The 24,090-nt window shown below is 34.0% G+C and overlaps 2 protein-coding genes across 2 annotated transcripts; one reads left to right on the top strand and one right to left on the bottom strand.

The window, feature by feature from the left end:
- The first annotated feature begins 1,137 nt into the window (after positions 1-1,137).
- Positions 1,138-4,573, top strand: LOC109049305 (putative nuclease HARBI1). The gene is made up of 2 exons (XM_042714136.1): positions 1,138-1,891; positions 3,070-4,573. The coding sequence occupies exons 1-2, from the start codon at positions 1,138-1,140 to the stop codon at positions 3,468-3,470; spliced, it is 1,155 nt and encodes a 384-aa protein (XP_042570070.1). The 3' UTR covers positions 3,471-4,573.
- Positions 4,574-4,793: 220 nt separating this feature from the next.
- On the bottom strand, positions 4,794-23,959 carry LOC109049304 (receptor-type tyrosine-protein phosphatase H-like). Its single transcript, XM_042714135.1, has 17 exons — positions 23,691-23,959; positions 15,279-15,543; positions 13,817-14,080; positions 12,960-13,232; positions 11,844-12,110; positions 10,761-10,994; positions 10,390-10,659; positions 8,738-8,834; positions 8,567-8,620; positions 7,969-8,050; positions 7,665-7,755; positions 7,210-7,283; positions 6,959-7,096; positions 6,640-6,762; positions 5,955-6,115; positions 5,633-5,768; positions 4,794-5,047 (listed from the first exon to the last, which is right to left on the bottom strand). The coding sequence occupies exons 1-17, from the start codon at positions 23,736-23,738 to the stop codon at positions 4,907-4,909; spliced, it is 2,718 nt and encodes a 905-aa protein (XP_042570069.1). The 5' UTR covers positions 23,739-23,959; the 3' UTR covers positions 4,794-4,906.
- Positions 23,960-24,090: the final 131 nt, after the last annotated feature.

The raw sequence follows: 24,090 nt of genomic DNA, 5'->3' as shown, positions 1-24,090 counted from the left end.
ACTTCAAGAAACAGTTGTTTGGTCCAAAACACCCTTCAACCCTTCGAAGCTCTCACTCCGGAGGGTAAACCCTTTGAAGGGATTAGGGCATAGGGATGAGCCCTTCCAAATGGAACGCAGGGCGAGTTCTGCTCCCCGTGCAACTGATACTCAACTGCCAATGGCTAATCTGCGTTCGAGGGGAGGTGCTTACCGATAAGCTTACACAATTCCGCTTATTTCCTAGGTAACCAAAATATGCTAAATATATTTACAAATTAGATAAACATTCTGTTTACAAATAAATTAATATATACAAACTCTCATATCTGCCTGGCCAAACCAAATATATATATATATATATATATATATATATATATATATATATATATATATATATATATATATATATATATATATATATATATATATATTTTAACCAAGTATAAAATCTACCATAAAAAAACAGGTTTTATTACACAAAATATAGTTTCTTGTATTTTCTGTAAACATACGAATAAAGTAAATGTTAACACATTATTCAAAATGCATTTTAATAATAATAATAATAATAATAATAATGAAACTGTCTACTGTGTATGCAAATGAAACTAATAGTTTGCCAAAGTAAAACGTGTGTAATAAAGCTTCAATAAATTGATTTCGGTCTCAGTCATCAATATATCTATATATATATCTATATATATATATATATATATATATATATATATATATATATATATATATATATATATATTTCGTACTGCATTTTCTTTATCTGCTGTTAGGACTTTTATTGTGAAGTGAAAAACCCAGGACCCGGATGTTTAAACATGAACAACTCAGGCATGTTTCGAAGTAATTTCTTGTGTTTTGCATTTACAATGTAGGTTTTTCCATTACATTGGCTGGCGGTCAGATGTACTGACATTATGCAGAAGAGCTGGGTTAAGGAATGCCCGGTCGTTATTCCACTTTTTTTTTCGTGGACTATCTGAATATTTTTGTATGTCAGGTTTATCGTCCAGTTCACTAGAAGTTTGCTGTCCCACCACTGGACGCCAGACGGTCAAATGAATACATCTAACGCATAAACAAATATAACCGAAAGGAATATATTTAACGTTACAGGTTATTCTTTTTCTTCAGCTGCTCATAATGTCTTTAGCTGGAGCGCTGTGGTTTGCTGTCCAGGATGATTTATTCACAAACGGAGTGTGTAACACCTCATCAGCACCCAGCATCAGCAACACAGCTCAAGACAAACAATCCAGCATCAGTGAGCCGATCTCCGCCTCCGAGACACGCAGTGTCCTGGACGCACTGGATGACAGCTTTATTTCTCAGACTTTACATCTCAATCGACAGTGTTTGCGGTTCATCGTCGATTTCATCCAGGCCCGGTTAAAGAAAGACGTGTTTGCGCCCAGCCACAGCCTGACCCCCGCGGAAGCCAACATTCTGGCCACGCTTGCCTACTACGCACAAGGGTCTCTGCCCAGTAAAATCACAGAGCAGCTGGGAATAGATCAGACAGCAGCGGGCGAGGCGGTGAAGACCATTACCAAACTCTTATCAGAAATGTGTCCTGATTTCATCACTTTCCCGAACAGTTATAATGACCGCATGGGTGCAGCACAAGCCTTTAAGAACCTGAGTGGCATCCCGCATGTGGTGGGAGTGCTGGGGTATCTGCACCTGAAGGTGAGCCCTCCGGTCGGGGAGGAGCACATGTATATGAACACCATGGGTTATCATTCAGTCATGATGCAGGCCATATTCGACGTGGATGGGAATCTGTTGAGTCTGGAGCAGTGCTGTCCGGGAGGAACCCCTGAACGCACTGTTTGGGAAAATTCAGACATTGGCAGACAGTTCAGCATATTTCAACACGGTCATACGTGGGTTATTGGTAAGAACCACTGAAGCATAATAAAACTTCCCCTTGCATTATAATTATGTGTCCTGATTATTTTTCTGAGGAATGAAGTCAACAAAAAGTTATCAATCATTTAAAATATAATAAAATTTAACTTGATCACTTCTTTAATATATTTTAATAAGTACAGGTCAGAACAAGTATGTTTAATTTTTACATAAATATATTTGTTACCCTGAGCATAGGTCTTCAACCCTGCTCCTGGGGACCCACTGTTCTGCAGTTTCTGTCCGACCAGTATCAGCACACCTGGCCTGTGACTTTACAAGTGATCTTGGAGACCTTGATTAGTTGGTTCAGGTGTGTTTGATTAGGGTTGGAGCTGAACTCTGCAGGAAAGTTGGTCTCCAGGAGCAGGGTTGAAGACCTATAAGATCTATAAGAGCATTATTTCATCCATTTATTAACTCCTTTTTTTTTTTTTTCTCCAAAAAAGTTATTTGAAACATTAAAGTAGACACTTTACTTGCATTTAATGTGCTTTCTGTGTATGTCAAGTTACTTCTGTCTGATCATTTTGACGCAGACACCAAAATGGGACATCTTTCTCTCTCTGTCTTCAATTATTTAAGTTTCATAAATATGTATTAAAATCGATAATTGCTAAAGCATTATTTTGAACTTTATATTCATCAAAGAATCCTAAAAATAATAATAATAACAAAAATATTAAGCAGCACAACTGTTTTGAGCATTGATAATAGGAAATTTGACATCTTAACATCTTGAGCAGCAAATCAGCATATTAGATTGATTTTTGAAGACACTAAAACTGAAGACTGGAGTAATAGCTTTTGGAAATTCAGCTTTGTCACGGGTATTTTAAATTGTAATATTTCATATATATTAAATGCAGCTTTCTTAGTGAACATAAGAGACATTATTAAAAATTCAACTATCAAAAACTTCTGAATAAATATATATATTTGTTACAATTTTGTGTATTATGTTGTTTACTACATATGAATAAAATAATGATTTAAAATGAACTCCTCAAATATCAAAAACTTCTGAATAATAATCATAACTTACCTGCAATACTATGCTGTAAAATGAATAAAATAATGATTTAAAATGAACTCCCGTCAGGAAATTTAGTGTGTTTCAATTGCCTCTTCCCCCTCTTATTTTTTTGTCTTTGTTTCCCACAGGTGGCAGAAGTCTGCACGGTTGTGGACATGTGTTGACACCTGTCGAGGCTTTTCGCATCAAAAGCAATGCAGCCCTGCGATTTAACAAAGCACATGCTCAGCTATACGGCCGTGCACAGCAGGTCTTTGGCAGTTTGAAAAGCCGTTTCCAGTGCCTGCGTGACATTGGATCCATTCAGTTACCTGAGTCAGTGGCATGTACCATCAAAGCCTGCTGTGTCCTGCACAACATCTGCAAGAAGTTCTCTGTACCGTTACCCTCAGATTTTAGCCTAGAGCCGCTCCATCCACCATCTGAGATGGTAAACATAATGGCAGAGCAGCCATTTGACTACATGGAAGACACTAAAGATGAAATGATAGAAATGTTTTTCAATATTGCAGAAGATGAAGGCCAATGAGATGTGACCAGTTATGTAAAATAACAATTGTGATAGCAAAAAGACAGAAACCATTGCAGTTTACATCATGTACTGAATGCTATGAAATGAACACAGACAAATGCATGCTAAGTCAGTTGATTCTTCACATAGTTTTATTCAATTAATCAATAATTGATCAAAATAAGTTAATGCTAATACAGTAATATCTGTCAACAAGTGATGTGAATAAAAACAAAATGTCTATGAAAGACTTTATATGGCACACGCTTTATAATACAAGTCTGTTACAAGAAATGGTAGTGAATGATTATCATATTTATATAAACACCATAAGAGTTGCCATGGTTGTATCCGAAAACATGTACCATGGTACCAAGTCCAGATGTTAATAAAAGATATTAATAGCTGGTACCCCCCCCCCCCCCTTTTTAAGTTAATTATTTACAAATTGCTTGTGGCTGGAAACATATAATGTTTTGCCTTGTTAGGAAATGATGTAAATGTATTAAAAATTGAAAGTAAAAAATTTAACATTTCTGTTCTTACTAAAGTGCAAAAAAATTACATGACCAGCAAATACCAAAACAGGTAAGACAACATTATTTACCCAAATATGTGAAGGTGAACGTGAAAGTTAATTAAATTTGACTGAAACTTAATCTTAAACTCTGATTGGTTATTTAAGAAATACTTATTTTATTTTTTTATTTTATTTTATTTCATTTTTATTTATTTTTTTGAAGAATGCTTACACAGCTCTTTCTATATAACAACAGCTTGCAGAAATCTGTGAAGCTCCAAAACAAACTCATTTTCCATTTCTTGGCAGCTCTGAAAAATCATTCTCTATTTTGCATACAGATTTGAAATGATTTAAATCAGGGTACCCAGTCCTGATGTAAATAATTACACAATTATTGTCTTTAAATGAACTATTCCTTTAAAGCATACTGTGGCTGAGAATACATGACACTGGCTAAATATAAAAAAAATACTTTTCTTCTGTATTAATCTAAAACAAATTGAATTAAACTGATATTAAATAGACTGTCTCTTATTTCAATTTTAACAACAACAAATATATATATATATATATATATATATATATATTATATATATATATATATATATATATATATATATATATATATATACACACATTAAAAAGCAATGTGCAAATTAAGCAGCACTTAAGTACAGTTCAAAGGAAAGTTTCCTTTCAGAGAGCAAGATTTACATAAAAACATGCCTCCATATACAGCTATGTAGTTTAAATTGTAAACTTTTAATGCTTTATAGCTACTTCTCAAAATACCATGGCCAGTATCTTTCAGTCTTGTTAGCAGAAAAGTATATATATAAAATACCCGTATAATCTGTGTTTATTTATAGAAGGCTGTGAATTTAAAATGGGTTATTGGATCATATGATATGGCTTATATTTCTGCTCATATTTAACTTTGTTTTTCATATTCTCTTAATGCTATTGCGTTGACATAAATCATGTCTGAGTTTTCATAGAGAGGATCTGACTTAGGCACAACTTTGGGTTGTAGAGTATCCATGATGCACTGGTGCAGGAACACATACTGAGACTGTAAGAGACAGAGAGATAAGCATAAAACAAATGAAAGTAAAGAGTGTCTGCCCGGAATATGCATTTCCTTATTTCTGAGTGATAAAATTATTGCCTGGAATTAAATAATATGTAGTAATCATAAAAATGCAGATGCCATCCTGTTTGACCAAAGAGTTTTTGAAATGTCCTTTGAACTGAAAATAAGCATTCCTTGAGAACTTGCTGATAGCAAGTGCTGTTAAATATGTTTACTACATGTTATCGTACTTTGCTATTAATTCTGGAAGCTGCTGTCAAGTCTTAACATTTAATTGTAGAACTAGTAATATCACTGTATGTATATATGGAATAATGAAAAAAAATAAATAAATAAAAAAGTCTTTGTTTTATTGCTATTAGTTATAGGCTAAAAATTGTAGTGTTTTCATTTCATGTTGCTTAGTTAGGTTAGCAATAACACAAATATTTTGATGATATTCATCATCAAAATAATCACCACAATAATAATAACAACACTGAGTACCCAATTCTATGCTAAACTGCCAATAAACCTTTTACAATAAAGTTTTTTTTTTAAAATAATGGATTGAAACAGTTTTACCTCAGTTTGCACCATTAGTGGGCGGCTGAGTCTCATTTGCTGGACAAATGCTGAAATTCCCACTGCCTTCTCTTTGTCCAGTTGCTGCAGCAGAACATCCAGCGCAATCAGGGTACCTGTCCGGCCCACTCCGGCACTTGAGTACAGAGATGGAGACAAATACAGAAGGATTAAAACTCTGCTTTATTTATTAAGTCAATGTAATTATTTATTAATGCTCACTCTTCACATTGCTTTGCTGTCAGCTTTGACCAGTTGACTGATTGTCATTACTCATGTTAAGTTAATGTTTGAGGTGGTTTTCAAAGTGAGCAGTGGTCACCTGCAGTGTACAATTGTTGGCCCTGCAGAGAAAGAGCTCTCTACTTGCTGACGGATGAGTCCTCTGAATTGGATCAGCTCCTCTGTGCCAGTGGGCACGCCATGATCCGGCCATGCTATGAATTGAAAGTGCCTCACTGTTCGTGTCTCAGAGGTGGTTTTCTGTTATATGCAAAAATAGACAGAAATAGATTGTCTTATCTATGACATAATTATGTCTTATGCTTATCTGACCAGTAATGTGTTAATATATTCATATTCAAGTTAAATTACTCATATCAGGAGGAATAAGGATCCTTTGAAATGAGTATATATAATAATATATATATATATAATAATAATAATAATAATAATAATATATATATCATAACACAAATATATATATATATATATTTATGTAAGCTGCAAAATAACTTCTGAACATTGACAAGTTCACATCAGTGATGCCTATTTGGTGAACAGTAATTTGGCCCATCCAGTCAAAGTGAACAATTATGAGAAAGCAGAATTCATACATACCAGAATACATTCCTGAACATCAGATGAACTGATCATAAGAGTAAAATGTTATAAAGTCTGTCAAAGCTTGTGCTGTTTCTGACTGTGTGTAGCACCTACACACAGTCAAGAAAAACAACAACTAAAAACTATTTTTGAAACGGAGGGATAGAAATATCTCAGCTCACATTTTTGACATTAAATTCTCGCAGAGTCCAACTTGGAAATTTATCCTCCGATTTTACTGTGACAAGCAGCTGTCCATAGAGACACGGCGTGTAGTCCATTGGCCAGTATTGCTCACACTTGACCTGGAAAAGTTAAAAAAAAAAAAATTTTCAGCCCTGAAACATCATGCAAGAATAATGTAGCATAATACTGTACATTATACGTTTCATACTGTACATCACTACATAATGTATAGTTCCATATAGTGTTTAAACAAATGGAAGTCAGTAAACACTTCATACAACAGTAAGCAGTATTCTATTCTAAACATTGCCTTACCCTTCCACCCTCAGTACAGTTGGTTACCATGACGATGACCTGTGACCTTTTCTCCCAAACCATTTTCCAGAAGTCATTGACAGTTGATGGCAGTGGACCTTGAGCAGCGATATACTGTCTGCTTGCATTGCCGTAGCCCTGATATGCCAATAAACAATAATCAAATGTCAATCCACCAGGAGCATTTTCTCTGGAGATACAAGCAAGGTAATGCCTTGTGTAATGAATTAAGTACTATTTAATGTACTTACAGGCATGTAGTTAGCATTGATATAATCAGAATCACTCTCATCATTTGTGGTGAGATGCACTCTAGAGGAGTCATCTTAACGACAGAGAGAGGAGGATAAAATTAAATTTTTAGACAGTCACTGTGCAGTAATGTGTGTGCGCACGTGGGTGCACCTCTGTGTGTGTGTGCGTGTGTGTGTGTGGTCCTGGTATTCTCAGCATTATGGGGACCATATGTCCCCACAAGAATAGTAATACCAAGTTTTTTGAAAATCTAAAAATGCTGAAAAGTTTTTTAAGAGTCCATATTTAGGGGCAGGATTAGGGTAAGGAGATTACAGTATAACCATTACATCTATGGAAAATCCCACACAAACCTCTGTGTGTGTGTGTGTGTGTGTGTGTGTGTGTGTGTGTGTGTGTGTGTGTGTGTGTGTGTGTGTGTGTGTGTGTGTGTGTGTGTGTGAACACTCACAGGCTAAAACATTGGTAAATCGGTTTTTGTCCTTGTTTTCGGGCATAAGAGCTGCAACAGTGGACTGTTTTATACCCACTGAACTCAAGTCCTGTTAAAACATATTCAGTAAAAACATACTCAACAAACGCTCTGAATATCGAGACTTAACTTGATGATTCTAACATAAAAGCAGGTTGGCATTTTCAGTGTTGAAATACTTTGCGACAGTCCCAACTAGGCCTCGTTCTGTTTTAATGCCACTCAAAATTCAGACAGAGATAAAAATATATCAAAATGTAATTTCATATTTGATAAATCCTACCTCATATTCCTCACTGAAACCTCTGTTGTCATCACGACTCATGTTTTGAAAATATTCAGGAAATTTATCCGAGGGAATCAGTCTGAAAAACATTTCGCATTTGTTTATGGTTATATTTAAGTCACTAAAATGACATCATATACAGCAGCCCCCAAAATATGTAGACACTTTTGGCACACCTAAAAAAAAATGTCTGAATGACAAAGCAAGTGCATTTTTATATAAAAAATACGGCACACTTTCACATTTTTATATCTAATCACACATGCAGTTTCGCCTAAAGTTCACCTGAAACTGAAAATTATCATTGTTTACTCACCCTCACATTATTTCAAACCTGTATGTTTTTCTTTCTTATGAAGAATACAACAGAATATATTATGAAGAATGTTGGTTAACCAAACAGTTTTTGTGATCACTGACCTCAATAAAAATAAACAAAGAAAAAACCCGAGAAATTTCTCAAAATAACTAACTATATCTTATATTTCTTATGTTCCACACAGGTTTGGAAATGACATAGGGGAGAAATTTCTAGGTGAACTTCTAAATGCTTTGGGCCACTTTATTTTCAAATTTTCTCATATAATGGACTCACAAATTCTTGTAGTTTTCATTATGTACTTTTGACTCCACAGCTGGTTTGGGCATTCTAAAGATGAGAAAAGACATTAGATATAAAAAAAAAAAACCAATACATCTTATATTGCATTATATTATGAAAGAAACCCATAATCCTAGACAATAAATAAATAAATAAAAATCTTACTTATTACGCTTTGCAGAACCATAGCGGTGCCATACAAAGACAGCAACACAAATAATGATGATCAAGAGGAAAAACACAAGAACACCTGCTATAACACCTGCAAAAAAAGAAAAAAGAAACAAACACTGTACATGTCAATGCAATGTTCAACTAATATAAATAAATACAAGGTTAAGCTTTATGTAGCTGAAGCCAATAGGGGTTTAAATGCAGACATTTTGAGATATGGGAACATCATCAGAATGATAAAATGCAGAGGACCAAGAAACAATTTCCAGTATTTTCTGGTACCCACCACAGGCCTCTAGGCTTTGTGATACTGTACAAAATCAACTCCTGCAGTAATAAATATTACCTCTAGCGCAAATATAAATTTGTGAGGATGTTTCACTCATGGCAGCTTATCATCAGTCATTGTTAAATAATGAATATTACCAAGGAAACTTTCTTAGCACTGCCATCACATTATGTCATGAAGTGGACTGACTTCTTGGTATCATGAATACTGTAACATTTAATAATATTGATTACTGTTAATATTGCAGGTATTTAATGTGCTCTTTAACATTTCAAGTTGTATATATAAAAATATATATATATATATATATATATATATATTTAAAAAAAAAAAAGATAAAATAGGTAATTACTGTCCTTTATTTTGCTGAACCACACTTGATGCGGTTGTAAAACACTTTACACACAACTGGTCAAAAGTTTGGAATAATTACAATATTTTAATATTTTTAAAAGAGATCTCTTATGCTCACCAAAGCTATTTATTTAGACTAAAATACAATAAAAACAATAATATTGTGAAATAGAATTTAAATTGAAAATAACTGTTTCCTATTTTAAAGTATTTTAAAATGTCATTTATTCCTGTGATGCAAAGCTTAATTTTCAGTATTACTACTCCAGTCTTCAGTGTCACATGATCCCTCAGAAATCTATTTTAATATGCTAATTTGCTGCTCAAGAAACATTCATCATTGTTGTAATGGTTACATTATTATCAGTGATGAAAACAAATCCTTTAAAAATAATATCAGGGCTTCCACAAAAATAATATTACAAATGCTGTTGTTTGACTTTTCTGTTAAAAAAAATTATCCTGGAAAAATAATATCAGGGCTTCCACAAAAATAATAAGCAGCAAAAATGGTTCTCAACACTGATAATAATAATAAACATTATTAATAATTGAGTACCAATAAAAATGGATCATAATTGAGCACCGATATCAGTATATTAGAATGATGTGACAGTAATGAGTAATGGCTGCTGATGAGTAATGAGTAATGTTTGATGAGATGGGAGGAAAACCTATATTTCAGTGAAAAAAAAAAAAACATTGTAAAAGTGGTCCATATGACTTGTTGCATTGTCCAAATGACTTGCCATATTGCAAGTCCTCTGAAGTCACATAATAGCAATTGTGTGCAGAACAGGCATCTTATCCATCAAAGCTCTCCTTGGTTTTTCCATGACAGCTCATGAGTGAAGCAGGGTTCATACAGTTTTAAAAAAACAAAAATTAGAAAAAAAAACACAAATATCATTTTACAATTAAGATTTATTATTGCTTTAAGTTGTGATTAACTTGGAATAGTCCTGGATCTTTTATTACAGATATCTAGACATTATTTTACCTGCTGGATCTGTTTGGCAGTTGACTGATACTGTGTGACTCCTCATGGCTCCAGAGAATGATGTTGCTGTCACTTTGTACCACTGGGCAGCTTGCAGGCCTTCTACCTCTACCTTTTGTGGGTTTTCTGAACTATGTGATTGGTTGAAACTTTGTTTGCCAACATCTATCTGCACCATGTTCACAACTCCATATGGAGGATCCCAAATTACAACCAGACCATACCCTCCAGAATGATATTTACAGCTGAGGTTAGGTACACTATTTGGAACTAGTTTGAGAGAGAAGCAGAAGGACAAAAATAAAACAAAGTAATTATATTGAGTATCAGCTTCTCAGTGGCCACAGTCAAAAGAGAGCATGTAAACTCACATAACGTCAAGTGGTGTGAGCACTGTGGCAGCTTCTCTGACTCTAAGTCATAAAACAGTGAAACAGTGTAGCTTTCTCCAGGATATAGGTCTTGCAGATTCACCCCGTTGCCATCTACATTGCCATTTGTACCACTTCCGGTGCTGTTTTGAGCTGTCACATATGTGCTACCATTCACTGCAGCCACTATTGATGAGTTGGTAACTATCCAGTTAAAGGACGCACAGTTAAGAGCTGCAGAAAATATAAGAACATATGAAAGTCAATTTCAAACTTGGGGCCTTAATCTTGACATACGTGATACAGGACTTTAGGTGACACTATATTTTCCAGCGTAGTTGTTACACGTTGTATTTACAATAGTAATTACAGTAAATTATGCACAATTAGATACAAGTAACCCCAAAATCAAACCCTAATCCTTACCCTAGCTTTATAGTAAATAAACATTGTTAATTAATATCACTTAGTTTTTAAATGTATAATTAGACTGTTAAAACAACACCTTACAATAAAGTGTAAACAGACTTTAACTTCCTGGTCTGGATCTGATCTTGGCCCCAACTTGGATTTAAAACATATGTTTAGTTGATTATGCTGTGGATTATTATTATTTTTTTTTTTAGAATATTTTTTACCAAATGTGCTAAAAATATTGGAAACACTTTAGTTAACATTAGTTAATACAATAAGCAATACATTTGTTACAGTATTTATAAATCTTTGTTAATGTTAAATGTTAAAAAATACAACTTCATGTTAGTTAAGTTATATAGTTATAGTCAATCAATTAAATAATATTAACACTTTTGATATTAAATATGTATTAGCATTAAACTAATTAAACTAAGACTAATAAATACCTTAAAAGTATGTTTCACTGTTAGTTCTTTTTAACTAATGTAGTTAACAAATGGAACCTAACCAAAATATTGTTTATAGATTTCAAGCATTCAAAACCACACAAGTATTTATTTATTTATTTTTTTTACCATGACTAGCAATCTGTCAAAACGCAATTAAATCTCATACATATGCTTTTTAAATACGTAGCTGAATCAAAATAATGTTATCAAAACTTACTAGTGACATTCTTAAAGCTGTATCCTGTACTTCTGACATTGTTCACCACAGTGAAGAGACTAAAACTGTATTCATTCCCTGGTGTGAGAGATGAGTAAGTATGTGTGAACTTATCATCCTCAGTAGATCCAGTGAAATTTGTCTCACTCTTCTCTCCATGGCTTTCCAAGGTGTAGTTGTAGATGTCATTATTGTATAACTTATACCATGAGATAGTCAAATCCGTCTGTGACCGACTGACTGTAACTCCAGTTATGTCGGATAGAGCTGTAAAGAGAGATTCATTTTCAACAAGAACTGTTAGTAATTAATGCAAATACTGCAGCACATTCTTCATAAATTCATCATTGAGATACGGTATGTAGCAGGGTTGTACACCAATCAGAATTGAGTTGATAATTCATTTCAATTCAATGTGAATTTGAACTGAGACAAAATAAGAAGAAAAACTGTAATACCAATTTGAATTGTATTTTACAATTCAATTCAAACCAATTCAATTCAGCTGAAAGAATGCTGTCAAAATTTGAAATAATGTCATTCAACATTTTTCACAGTGCCAGCTACAGAATGTGTCATCAAGCAGTGTCATCTAAAGAAATTTGCTTTACTGAACTAGATCATGAGTAGTACTTTATTTTAAAGTCCTGTTCTATATGTACAGTATGTACTAATATAATGTATAATAACTATACTAACCCTCGCCTAACCTTAACCCATTACCTTCCAAAGAAGTTGCCTTATATTAAGTTATAAATAATATGGTAGTCATTTTGTGGTGCTGTGTTTGCTAAATTAAAATCTGTTTTAAACTTAGAGAATTATGTTTAATCAGTAGAAGAAAAAAAACATTTGGTAATAAGAAATTATGTTCTTGTGTTGGACTAATATAATCCCTCTGTGTTGAAGTTTTTTATTTTTTATTTTTTACTGCAATTCAGTATATTTCTCTCAGTTATTTCAGTTCAGCATCCTGTGTGTTGTAACCAATTCGAATGCCAACATGTGAATTGAAAGCACGCTGATTCTTACATTCTGACTTTTGCACAGTCCTGCTATGTGATCAATTATTAATATAATCTAAAGAATATTAATAAAAAAATGAAAGCCACTTACTCGTTATTTGGTAGAAGTTGAATCCAGTACTTCTCAGATCAGCAAACTCTGTGTACAGAGTGAAGCTGTAATTTGTTCCAGGAATCAAATCTGATATATGACATGTTACCTCATTTCTTTCTGCAGTGTAATCAGTGCAATTCACCGGTCCATCTCTGTTTTCAAGAGTATAGTTGTAATTATTGTTGTCTATGTTTGGTACAACATTCCATTGTAAGATTATGTCGGTGTCATTGAGCTTCGCATTCACATTTTCATTCACATTAGATGGCACTGAAACAAATGCAGATATAGTGAGATATGTGTTATAAAAGGAGCTTGCCAATACAGCAGTTATTAGATATCAGAGGGAGTAAGTGCAGTAATGGACCTGTTAACTCTATGACACCAACTGCCAGGTTTGTGACAGTTTTTGGGCCAGTGCTGCACTACCATGGAAAAATTTACGAACTTCTTAGTGTATTTACACTGTTTTTGTGAATTCAGCTGATTCTGAAATCTTAATCCAACAGTTACTAAAACAATAGAAGTTTATCAGTTTTTGTTGTGGGACCAGTGAAAATATTTGGTGGGCAAGTAAAAATCCATTAGGGGTATACACTGTATACAGTGAATTGCATCCTAATTCAATTAGAATTTCCGCTGTGGTTCTGTTCTTATTCCTGCACATGAACAGAAGTTGGAGAGAAATGTCAGAGGCAGTTGTTTTGTCTTTCACACCTCTTTCTTTCTTAATTGGTAGGTGTGACAGACCTCTGACAGAATAGGACAAAAATTCAGCACAACAGCAGATGTGACACCCTCAACCTAAATCAGCAGCATTTGTCCCTGTAGGTTGACTAAAATGATGTACTTACTGGTTACATTGGAGAAGTTGTATCCACTGCTTATTACATTATTAAACACAGTGTAGAGCGTAAAGAAGTATTCAGTCCCAGGATTCAGAAACAGGACGGTATATTCCACTGTATAATCATTAGGTAATGCAGGTATTGAAGTTTCGTTGTTCCTGTATTTCAGCTTATAACTGTAATCATTGCTGTTGTTGACTTGATTCCACTGTAATTTTATCTCAGTCTCTTTCCGTGTGATGACCAAAACACTGTCAACATCAGATGGAACTAAAGAAAAAGAAACAGAAATTTTATTTCCATAGCTCCTTCTACTATTCACTTGTACATTAATTCATCTGCCATTCAGTTCCTTCAGAGACTGACCAGTTAATGTGCAGTTCTCCAAAAAAGTAGTTGTAAATCTACAAATGTCTGAATGTCTTTGCATTAGAAAAATATCAAGAAAGCTACACTTATTTTAAAGAAAGGCTGCACATATTAAATAGCACAGTCAAAAATACAGCCACTTTGGGTTTGTGAATTGTTAATGGATCATGTTTGTAGGTAATGTGATAAACTAGATGTTTGAACTAACACTTCTGTATGCTACTTGTTTATACTGGATACTGGAGGACTATGCACGGTAACATAAGTAGAATAAGTCCAATTTATAAATGACCATAACATTTAATGTGAAATTCTATCTACAAGACCATACAAGTACTTTTTTAAGTAAAAAAAACAAACAAACAAACAAAAAAAAAAACACAACAACAACAACAACTAATAATTAATGGTGGACAACTGTTAATTGGCTTTTCCAGAATTTCCTGTGTGACACTTTATATTTCATTTGAATAATTACATTTCTTCTTATGGTTGTTATCAGTTATGCACATCATAGTTAAATGTTACATCTTGTGTTAACGTGTTAATGTTTAATGGATTATTTTAGCGTTGTGTGTCACACTGTTTTATTTGTATTTGCCTTGACTTGTGGAAAGGCTACTTGTGATTAATTTTTTATTTATCATGTGGCTTTCCATCGTACTACCTGCATTATTATAGTGTTATTGTGGTTGTTGTCATTATGTTCTAAAGGTAAACTTTTTTTATTACTTGGTATTTTAACATTATATCCCACAAAAGTAAACCCAAAAATGTTCTCATACGTTTGTATGTGCATTAGTGTTAAAATACTTGTACTGTAAATAAATAAATTTGAGGCCTTATTGCAGGTTTTAGTTAGTTCTGCTTGCTGTTTGCAATTAGTCAACTTCAATGAAATTGTGTAGAACATACTAGATTTTGAGAAAGATCATTAATTAATTTCACCTAGCCAACAATTAACAATTTAATTTTAATGTAAGAGGAATTTGAAACTTATTTTGCCAAAATTAAGTTGCTCTACAAGTTTCTTTAGAAAATAAATAAATAAAATAAAATTATATATATATATTTGGTTAAACCTCAAATACTCACTTACCAGTTACATCAGTGAAGTTAAATCCTTTGCTCGTCTCGTTCTTAAACACAGTGTAGAGTGTGAAAGAGTAATTAGTCCCAGGAGACAGAGATTGGACTGTTATATTTACTGAAGAATCAGTTTCTGATGGGATGATCTCCAACTCCTCTTTGCCATGTATCATCAGACTATAATTGTAACTGTTGCTTTCAACTTCCCATTGAAATGTTAATTCAAATTTTGTTCGACTAATTACTGAAACATTCTTAACATCAGGGATTTGTGCCTGAGGGAAGAAATTGCATTAATTTAAATTATGAAATGTTCTATAAAACAGCTGGACTCCATAACAATCACAACAGATATGTTTGACGACTAGCTGAATTTTAAAGATATTGCAAAAATCACTCATTCATACAGATTTGCTCTAAAAAAAAACTTCCATCTTATCTTAGCATGCTGCAAAAGTCTTTTCCCAGGCTTTTGTTACTACTGTAAAGCTCTTAAGCCATCCTTCATCATGTGCAATCAAACATCTGTCAGTCTTCAATGAACCCATATTACACCTTGTTGTGAATCTCTGCACTAGCTGCCAAGTTTAATCAAAGACTGCATATTACTGTATATCTTATTTTATAAATAAACAATACGGAGGATTACTAATATGGATTGCTCCTTAATCTGAAACGTTACATCTTAGTAAGGCTACATATCTTGGCTTCTATGTCTTCATTTCAATTTGAATGATCCTTAAAAAAGCAGCCTTCGATTAGTGTCCTTCATTCAGCATTTTTTAAAGGATCCATCAAGTGTATCCTTTGTATCTGCCAATAACCCACAATCCTTTGCAAGCTCTCATGCAAAAGAATTTGCAGAAAACGAATCGGCACTGAGCTTGTCTAAGCATGATAGCTTAGCATATACATCACACATCTGCACGTACCCTAAATGTATTCACAATTATATTCAATATAAATACATATTAAAATATAAAAAAGTCCAAATATTTCAGTTATTACAAAAGAATGAGGTTTGGTTATTCATTTATTAATTAACCGTTATCAAGTGAAGGAAATTATATTATGTCCAATTTGTTTTATAACACCATTTTCCATAGGCTACATTGCACATGCACATTGGCTGGACCCACCTATATATATATATATATATATATATATTATTTTTTTTTTTTTTTTTTTTTTTTTTTTTTTTTTTGTGGTGTTTGAGCACAAGAAACTACATTTGATAGACGGTTCATTGCTGATTTTTAAATTTGTAAAATTGAGGTTTTTGAGATTTTGTTTTTCGTAGATAGGAGTTGGTCTTGTACACCTGACTAGTAAACTGACTTTAATTCCAGGGACTTGGACTTTTTTATTTTTGACAGAGACCTGGCAAATTGTTGCCATCCTGCTAGGAGAACTAACTCCAGCAGACTGTACCTTAGTACTCCAAGGTCTGTTGGACTTGGTGGTGGTTTAGCTACTGTGTTTAGGAACCATTTTCATTGCCTATTGACGCCTTTACAACCTTTGAAGTGCAGCTAATGTTAAAACTTGTCCCATACTTTGTGCACTCATCTATAAACCACCTTAATATAATAAGGAATTCATCTGTGAATTCTCAGAGTTTTGTCAATCCTGGGAGATTTCAATATTTATATTTGCTGTAAAACACAAACCTTTATTCAAGGAATTTTTGTGTATGGTGGATTCCTTTAATTTGACACAGCTACTGTAGTTACAGGTACTACTCATATAAACGGTCATACGCTTGATCTGGTGTTAACTTCTGGTTTTCACGTGAGCAATCTTGAGGTGTTAGAATCTGGATGTTCTGATCATAGTTTTGTTTTATTTGAATCTCTACTGCCACATCCTATCCGTCCTCCCCGATAGAGTCTGCCTTTTACTTGTGTTATTACTTCTTCTACAGTTATGCAATTTGAAGAGGTTTTACACTTCCACATATCTCTCTCAAAATACAGATGTGTTACCTAGTACTATGGATTCATCACAGTTGACGGAAGTATTTAATACAACTTGTGCTGATATTCTGGACCAGGTAGCTCCACTCAAATCATTGAGGTCTAGAAAAAAGACAGATATCCAGCCTTGGCTAAATGATCATACCCGCTCTATTACATGGCAATACAGGAAAGCAGAGTGTAAGTGGAATAAAGATAAACTTAATTTTTATTTAGGTAATTTATTTACAGCTTTCTTCTTATCTTACTGACTGTAAAATGCTTGATAAATTTCAGTCGGGATTTAGGGCTTTTCATAGTACAGAGACTGCTTTGCTAAAGGTAATGAATGATATCCTGTGCTGCTTGGATTCTGGAGACGGGGTCATCTTAGTTTTTTTAGATCTCAGTGCAGCATTTCACACAATAGATCACTCCATTTTATTAAATCATCTAGAGAGAGTGGTCAGCTTTCAAGGGGTTGCATTAAGCCGGTTCTCCTCATATCTTGAAGGTCGTACATTCTCAGTTAATATGGGTAAGCATAATTCATCCTCAACATTGATCACATGTGGTGTCCCACAAGATTCCATTTTGAGTCTTCTGCTTTTTTCTTTATACATGCTTCCTCTTGGCTCTATCTTTCAGAAATATGATGTCTCTTATCACTGTTATGGTGACGATACACAATTTTATCTTCCTGTCAAGTCTAAAGGTGAAGTAAAACGTGGTTGTCAGAAAACTTCCTAAAGTTAAATGAAGACAAAACTGAGGTCATTGCTTTTGGATCTTCATTATGTGTTGCTAATACTGGAAACCAATTAGGTTCCCTGTCTTTAACACTGCACAACAGAGTCAAGAACCTAGGTGTTGTCTTTGATTATGATTTATTATTTAACAAGCAGATAAATTCTGTCGTCAAAGGAAGCTTCTTTCATCTTCGCTCCATCGCCAAATTAAAACAGTTCCTCTCAAAGAAGGACCTAGAAGTAGTGATCCATGCACTTATTACATCCCGACTTGATTACTGCAATTCAATATATGGGTTTATCTCATTCCTTTATACATCGTTTGCAGTTGGTCCAAAACGAGGCAGTTAGACTTTTGACATGCACTAGGAAGAGAGAGCACATTACTCCTGTTCTTTCTTCCTTGCATTGGTTACCATTTAGATACAGAGTTGTTTTTAATGTTTTGCTGTTTGTTTATAAAGCTCTGCATGGGCTAGCAACTCAGTATATTGCTAATCTCCTTAAACCATATTCTGTGTCAAGATCTCTCCACTCTTGTAACCAATTGCTTCTTTCTGTTCCCCGATCCCATTTAAAGACTAAGGGTGACCAAGTGTCAGACTTTTGAAGCTGTTTTTCAAATTCCTTGCTGTGTTTCCTTATTTGGTCTTGTTCCTCTCCTCGTTCTGTCTTATTAGTTTGATTAGTCATCCCATGCACCTGTGTTTCCCCAATCATCCCCTGTATTTAAGACTTCATCTGTGCAGTCTGTCTCTGTTGGGTCTGCTTGTTGTCTACATGTGTTGCTCAAGCTCCTGTTGTGGATGATTCCCAGTGTTTCCTTGATTAAAGACTGTTAAATGTTTCCTCGTGACTGCAGCATGTTCCCTGAACAGTGTGACGTGACACCGAGCTTCAGCAGTTGTGGCTCCTAAACAGTTGAATGCACTTCCAGTTGCTGTGAGATCCTTGCCCACATCGGACACTTTTAAATCTAGATTGAAGACTCATCTATTTTCTTTAGCCTATGGTGTTGCCTGAGAATATTAGGTTATAAAGTTGTTTTTGGTTTATTTTACATGCTTTTATTTGTATGCTTTTATCTTATGAGTTTTTTATTTGTTGCTTTTAATATTATTTTAATTGTTTATAAATTGTACAGCACTTTGGTACAACCCTTTTTTTATTTTTTATGTGCTTTATAAATAAACTTGAACTTGAACCTTAAAAGGGACTTTGGATTAAGTCACTGAGGCTTGCATGTAGAACTGTCACTGGATCTACAGTCTACATTAATTCAGAAATTCCAGAAATCTGTGGTCAGTGAGTGAACAGTAAAAAGTCACAAAATGAATCTTTCTTTACATTTAGTGTACTACAATTGAGTTATCAGTAACACTTTATCCTGATAGTCCACATTAGACATTATTGACTGACTACTTATTATCTCCTAACACTTTATTTTGATAGTCCCCCAACAGACATTCTATTGACTATAAGTGACTTTACAAGTACATGTCAGCGTATTCTACTAACGCTAAACCTAACCCTACAGTCTACTAATACACTAATGAGAGTTAGTTGAGATGTAGTTGCAAAGCTACTTATAATTAGTAGAATTTGTCTTGCTTATAATTTTCAGTAGAATGTCAAAAAAAAAAAAAAACAGCTAAGGACGATCAGAATGACAACTATAAAGATAACTGTGATTTATCATCTTTACAGCCAAATCCAAGACCATAGTTCATTTATGTCAACTGCTGATTACAGACACAACTAGAAACTTTTCTAGATGGTGAAATTATTTTGACAAAAAAAAATTGCAAAGGATTAACATGTAAAAATGCTCTTTCCAATTTTTCAAGGCCTGTCCTGTATACAGAGAATGACAAACCTATAAAGATAATCTATGATGACTAGTGAATGCTTATTATCTTCAAGTACAGTTATTGTCCTTTGGTGAGAACAACAGGCTTGCATGATGAAACTTTTTAAAACATAAAGTGCAACCATCCAAAGTTTAGTCATTTATGTCATTATACTATGATATTATTTTCTACATATTACAGACACAAGTGTAAAAGGACACTGAAGACACACTTTTTCCATGTTTATATGGGAACATTGAAAAGACAATCCTCGTTTATACACTGACTGTGTTAAAATTCAACACACTGCATTTAGACTCAGAAATGTCTCTAAGCCATTCATGTTCACGCTACTACACAACCGAAAACGCAAACAATCCTCGTCACTGGACCATGTCGTGCATACACACAACCGAAAACGTGTGTGTGCAAAGGGGTGTGTAAAAAGTGTGAAACAGTTTTTTTTTATGAAAAAATCATAATTTGTGTTCTACTGAAGAAACAAAGTCACCTACATCTTGGATGCCCTGGGGGTAAAAAGACGGGCTAATGAAGCAGAGCAGGATTTACAAGCTTGTTTTGACCTCTCTGATTGGAGTGTTTTTGAAGCTGCATCCACTGATCTGGACGAGCTCACAGAGACTGTGACATCTTATATCTGTTGACAAACCATGGTTCACTGCAAAACTCAGACAGCTCCGTCAGGCCAAAGAAGATGCTTGCAGGAATGGGGACAGATTCTTGTATAAACAGACCAAATACACACTGGAAAAGGAGATCAGAGTGGCAAAGAGGAATTACTCTGAAAAGCTAAAGAACCAATTATTTTCCAGTGATCCTGCTTCAGTGTGAAAATGTCTGAAAGACATCACCTATTACAAGACACCATCCCCCAGCACTGTGGAGAATCAACAACTGGCAGATGACCTGAACGAGTTTTATTGCAGGTTTGAAAAAACACCATTCACACCTCCTGCAAACCCCCCACCCCCCACAAGGCACTCCAGATCTGTGAAGATGATGTGCATCAGGTCTTCAAAAAGAACAATAGAGGAAAGGCACCAGGTCCAGATGGTATGACACTAGCCTGTCTGAAAATCTGTGCTGACCAGCTGGCCCCCATCTTCACACAGATCTTCAACAGATCACTGGAGCTGTGCGAAGTCCCCTCATGCTTTAAATGCTCCACCATCATCCCCATCCCAAAGAAACCCAAAATTACTGGACTTAATGACTACAGACCTGTGGCTCTAATGTCTGTTGCCATGAAATCATTTGAAAGACAGGTCTGTGGATGATACAGTCAACATGGGACTGCATTACATCCTGCAACATCTAGACAGACCAAGGACTTATGTGAGGATCCTGTTTGTGGACTTGAGCTCGGCTTTTAACACTATCATCCCAAACCTCCTCCTGCCCAAATTAACTCTCCGTGCCCACATCCATCTGTCAGTGGATCACCAGCTACCTAACAGACAGGTAGCTGCTAGTGAGGCTGGGAAAATTGTCATCCAGCACCCCCAGGGTTTAGTCACTTGTTCTCATTCAATATACGTAGTATTACTATTTTCTATTACTATTCTCTTACAGAAAACTATGGCAATTTCATAAAACCCCTTTTTTATGTTTTTTAAGCCTTTTGTTTTTACGGGGACAGAGAAAGTGTCCTCAAAATTATTTAGCTTCTTCAAAGCAGCCTCGATTCCCAAACTTAGTTATTCTCTTTATGAATCTTCCAGCTTCATGACTTGCATACTGGGATGCTTTTTAAAAAACTATTGAAAAAGTTGACATTGACTTCACTATCCAACAGCCTGTTACAGAAGGGCCAACAATAGAAAATATACTATGCAACTTGAATTTATTTATTTTTAATTCTTTGTGTGCTTAAGGTATATTTTATTTAAAAGATGATTAGAATGTCATACCAATTACAGTAAGTTCTTATTATAACTCACAATAACTCATGATAACTTATCTGCAGGACTTTGGACTGGAACATTGGGATGGTATTTCAGTGAAACATTAGATCCATAAATATAAAATCTGAATCCACAGAACTGTCATCTCCCACACCATTTAAAAAAAAAAAAAAGTCAGATTATATTATATAGTGGCTATTTTTAAATGACTATATATATATACTATATATATATATATATATATACAGTACAGACCAAAAGTTTGTCATACTATTTTTTATGTTTTTTGAAAGAAGTTTCCCTGCTCATCACCTGCATTATTTGAAAAAATACAGAAAAAAACAGTAATATTGTGAAATATTATTACAAATCTTAAAATAATAGATTATATACTAAAAAAATAGTGGCAAAGCTGAATTTTCATTCCTCCAGCCTTCAACATGTAACATAGTCTATCACACTGATAGAAATCATTCTAATATTCTGATTTATTATAGTGTTGGAAACAGTTTCTGCTGTCTATATATTTGATGATAAAAGGTTATGCATTTATACAAAATAAAAAAAAATTATATATATTCTATAATATATTTTCTTTTACTATCACTTTTTTATCAATTTAACACAATAAAAGTATTGATTTTATTTAAAAAAAAGAAAGAAAAAAAAATACTGACCCCAAATTACAGTACATAGTGTATCTTGTTATGACAAAATCATAGTTTAAAAACATAGCTTTTTTTTTTTTTATTATTATTATTTACTATTTAGTATCCTACACATGTTCTGAAAAAAATATTAAGCAGGAACTTTTGATAATGAATCATCATATTAGAGGAATTGTGATAAAAATTCATCACATAAATGATACTTTAAAGTATAATTTCTTTATGTTGACAGAAGAAACTTCGTTCAAAAACATTAAAATATAATGTTTTTCAAACTTTGGTCATCGCTTCACATATATGCGTACTGCTCAGAATCACAGAGGAGAGGAATTGAATAAAGTCGTTATTTTTGTTTCTTCATGTACAAAAAGTATCTCATCGCTTCATAATGTTACGGTTGAATCATGATGGCACTAAACTTCTGACGATGCTTTTCATACTTTCCTGGACCTTGACACTGTTATTTATTTGGCAGCATATGGGACAGTCACAAGCCTCCCGGGTTTTCATCCAAAATATCTTAAATTGTGTTTCGAAGACAAATTAAGCTTTTACAGGTTTGGAATGACATCGGGGTAAGTGAATAATGACAAAATTTTCATTTTGGGATGGAGTATCCCTTTAATTACAGGTGTAATTAGAGGATGATATTTCCAAATATAAGTCCAGTGTAAAAACATGTATGTACACAATAAGTGCACTGTATCGAATGATTAATTTAAACATAAGTATAGTATTTAAGGACAATTAATATGAAATGAGTCCCATTTTATTTCCATAATCACCTTTACACATTCTACTAACTATAAGTAACTTTGCAACTACATGCCTGGTTATTTTGTAACTACATGTAAACTAACTCTCACTGGAAAATTTGTAGACTGTTGGGTAGGGTTGGTAGAGTTGGAAAATTACTTTTAATCAGTAGATTGTCTGTTGGAGGACCATTAAAACAAAGTGTTAGTAGACAGTCTACTAATACTTTAATTTTCAATGTATTATTTGCTGGTTTTTTGTTATTAATTGCTGTATATATACTTGAAAATTTACATGAATAACTTGTAGTTTCCATTTGAATTCAATGTAAGTTTTTATCAACAGAGCTATTCTTTGACTTCGAACTGCTTTATTTCACTGGTTTCAGTCGCAGGTGTTTTTGTCCTTAAAATGAAATGTCTTTGTCATGTACAGCTATAGGTTTTCAGTCTCGAACCCCAATTCAGGAATCTAAGTTAATCACAAATAGCAGTTGTATATAGAATAAGAGTGACTTACCCATGCAGAAAGCACACACAGCAATACTAAAGTCAAAGCTCCTTCCATGATCAACTTGGTATGTGGTCAGTGTAAACAGCACTTTTATCACACTGGAATTTCCTAATCACTGCATTCAAAAACCGTAAATTATCAAAATAATTCATCAAGCCTGTTGGCGTTACAGTGCTCACACATGACAGCTTTAGTATTATGTATTTAGCCTCTTTAAACTCTCGGTTTCTGATGCTTCTCTGTCTCTGTTCCCTCTCTGGTGACTGATAATGATCTGTTTTATTGCCAATTCTCCTTATTCTCATGACGGGAAAACAATGCCCACCAACCTTTGTCCTGCCTTTAAACCAAAGTTCTTCCTTATTTTGAAACTCCTACCTTTTTATTCTTTAAATTAAAATTAAAT

Source organism: Cyprinus carpio, chromosome A24 (assembly GCF_018340385.1).
Source record: "Cyprinus carpio isolate SPL01 chromosome A24, ASM1834038v1, whole genome shotgun sequence".
Classification (NCBI taxonomy): Eukaryota; Metazoa; Chordata; class Actinopteri; order Cypriniformes; family Cyprinidae; genus Cyprinus; species Cyprinus carpio.
This window is presented reverse-complemented; position numbering and strand designations above follow the sequence as displayed.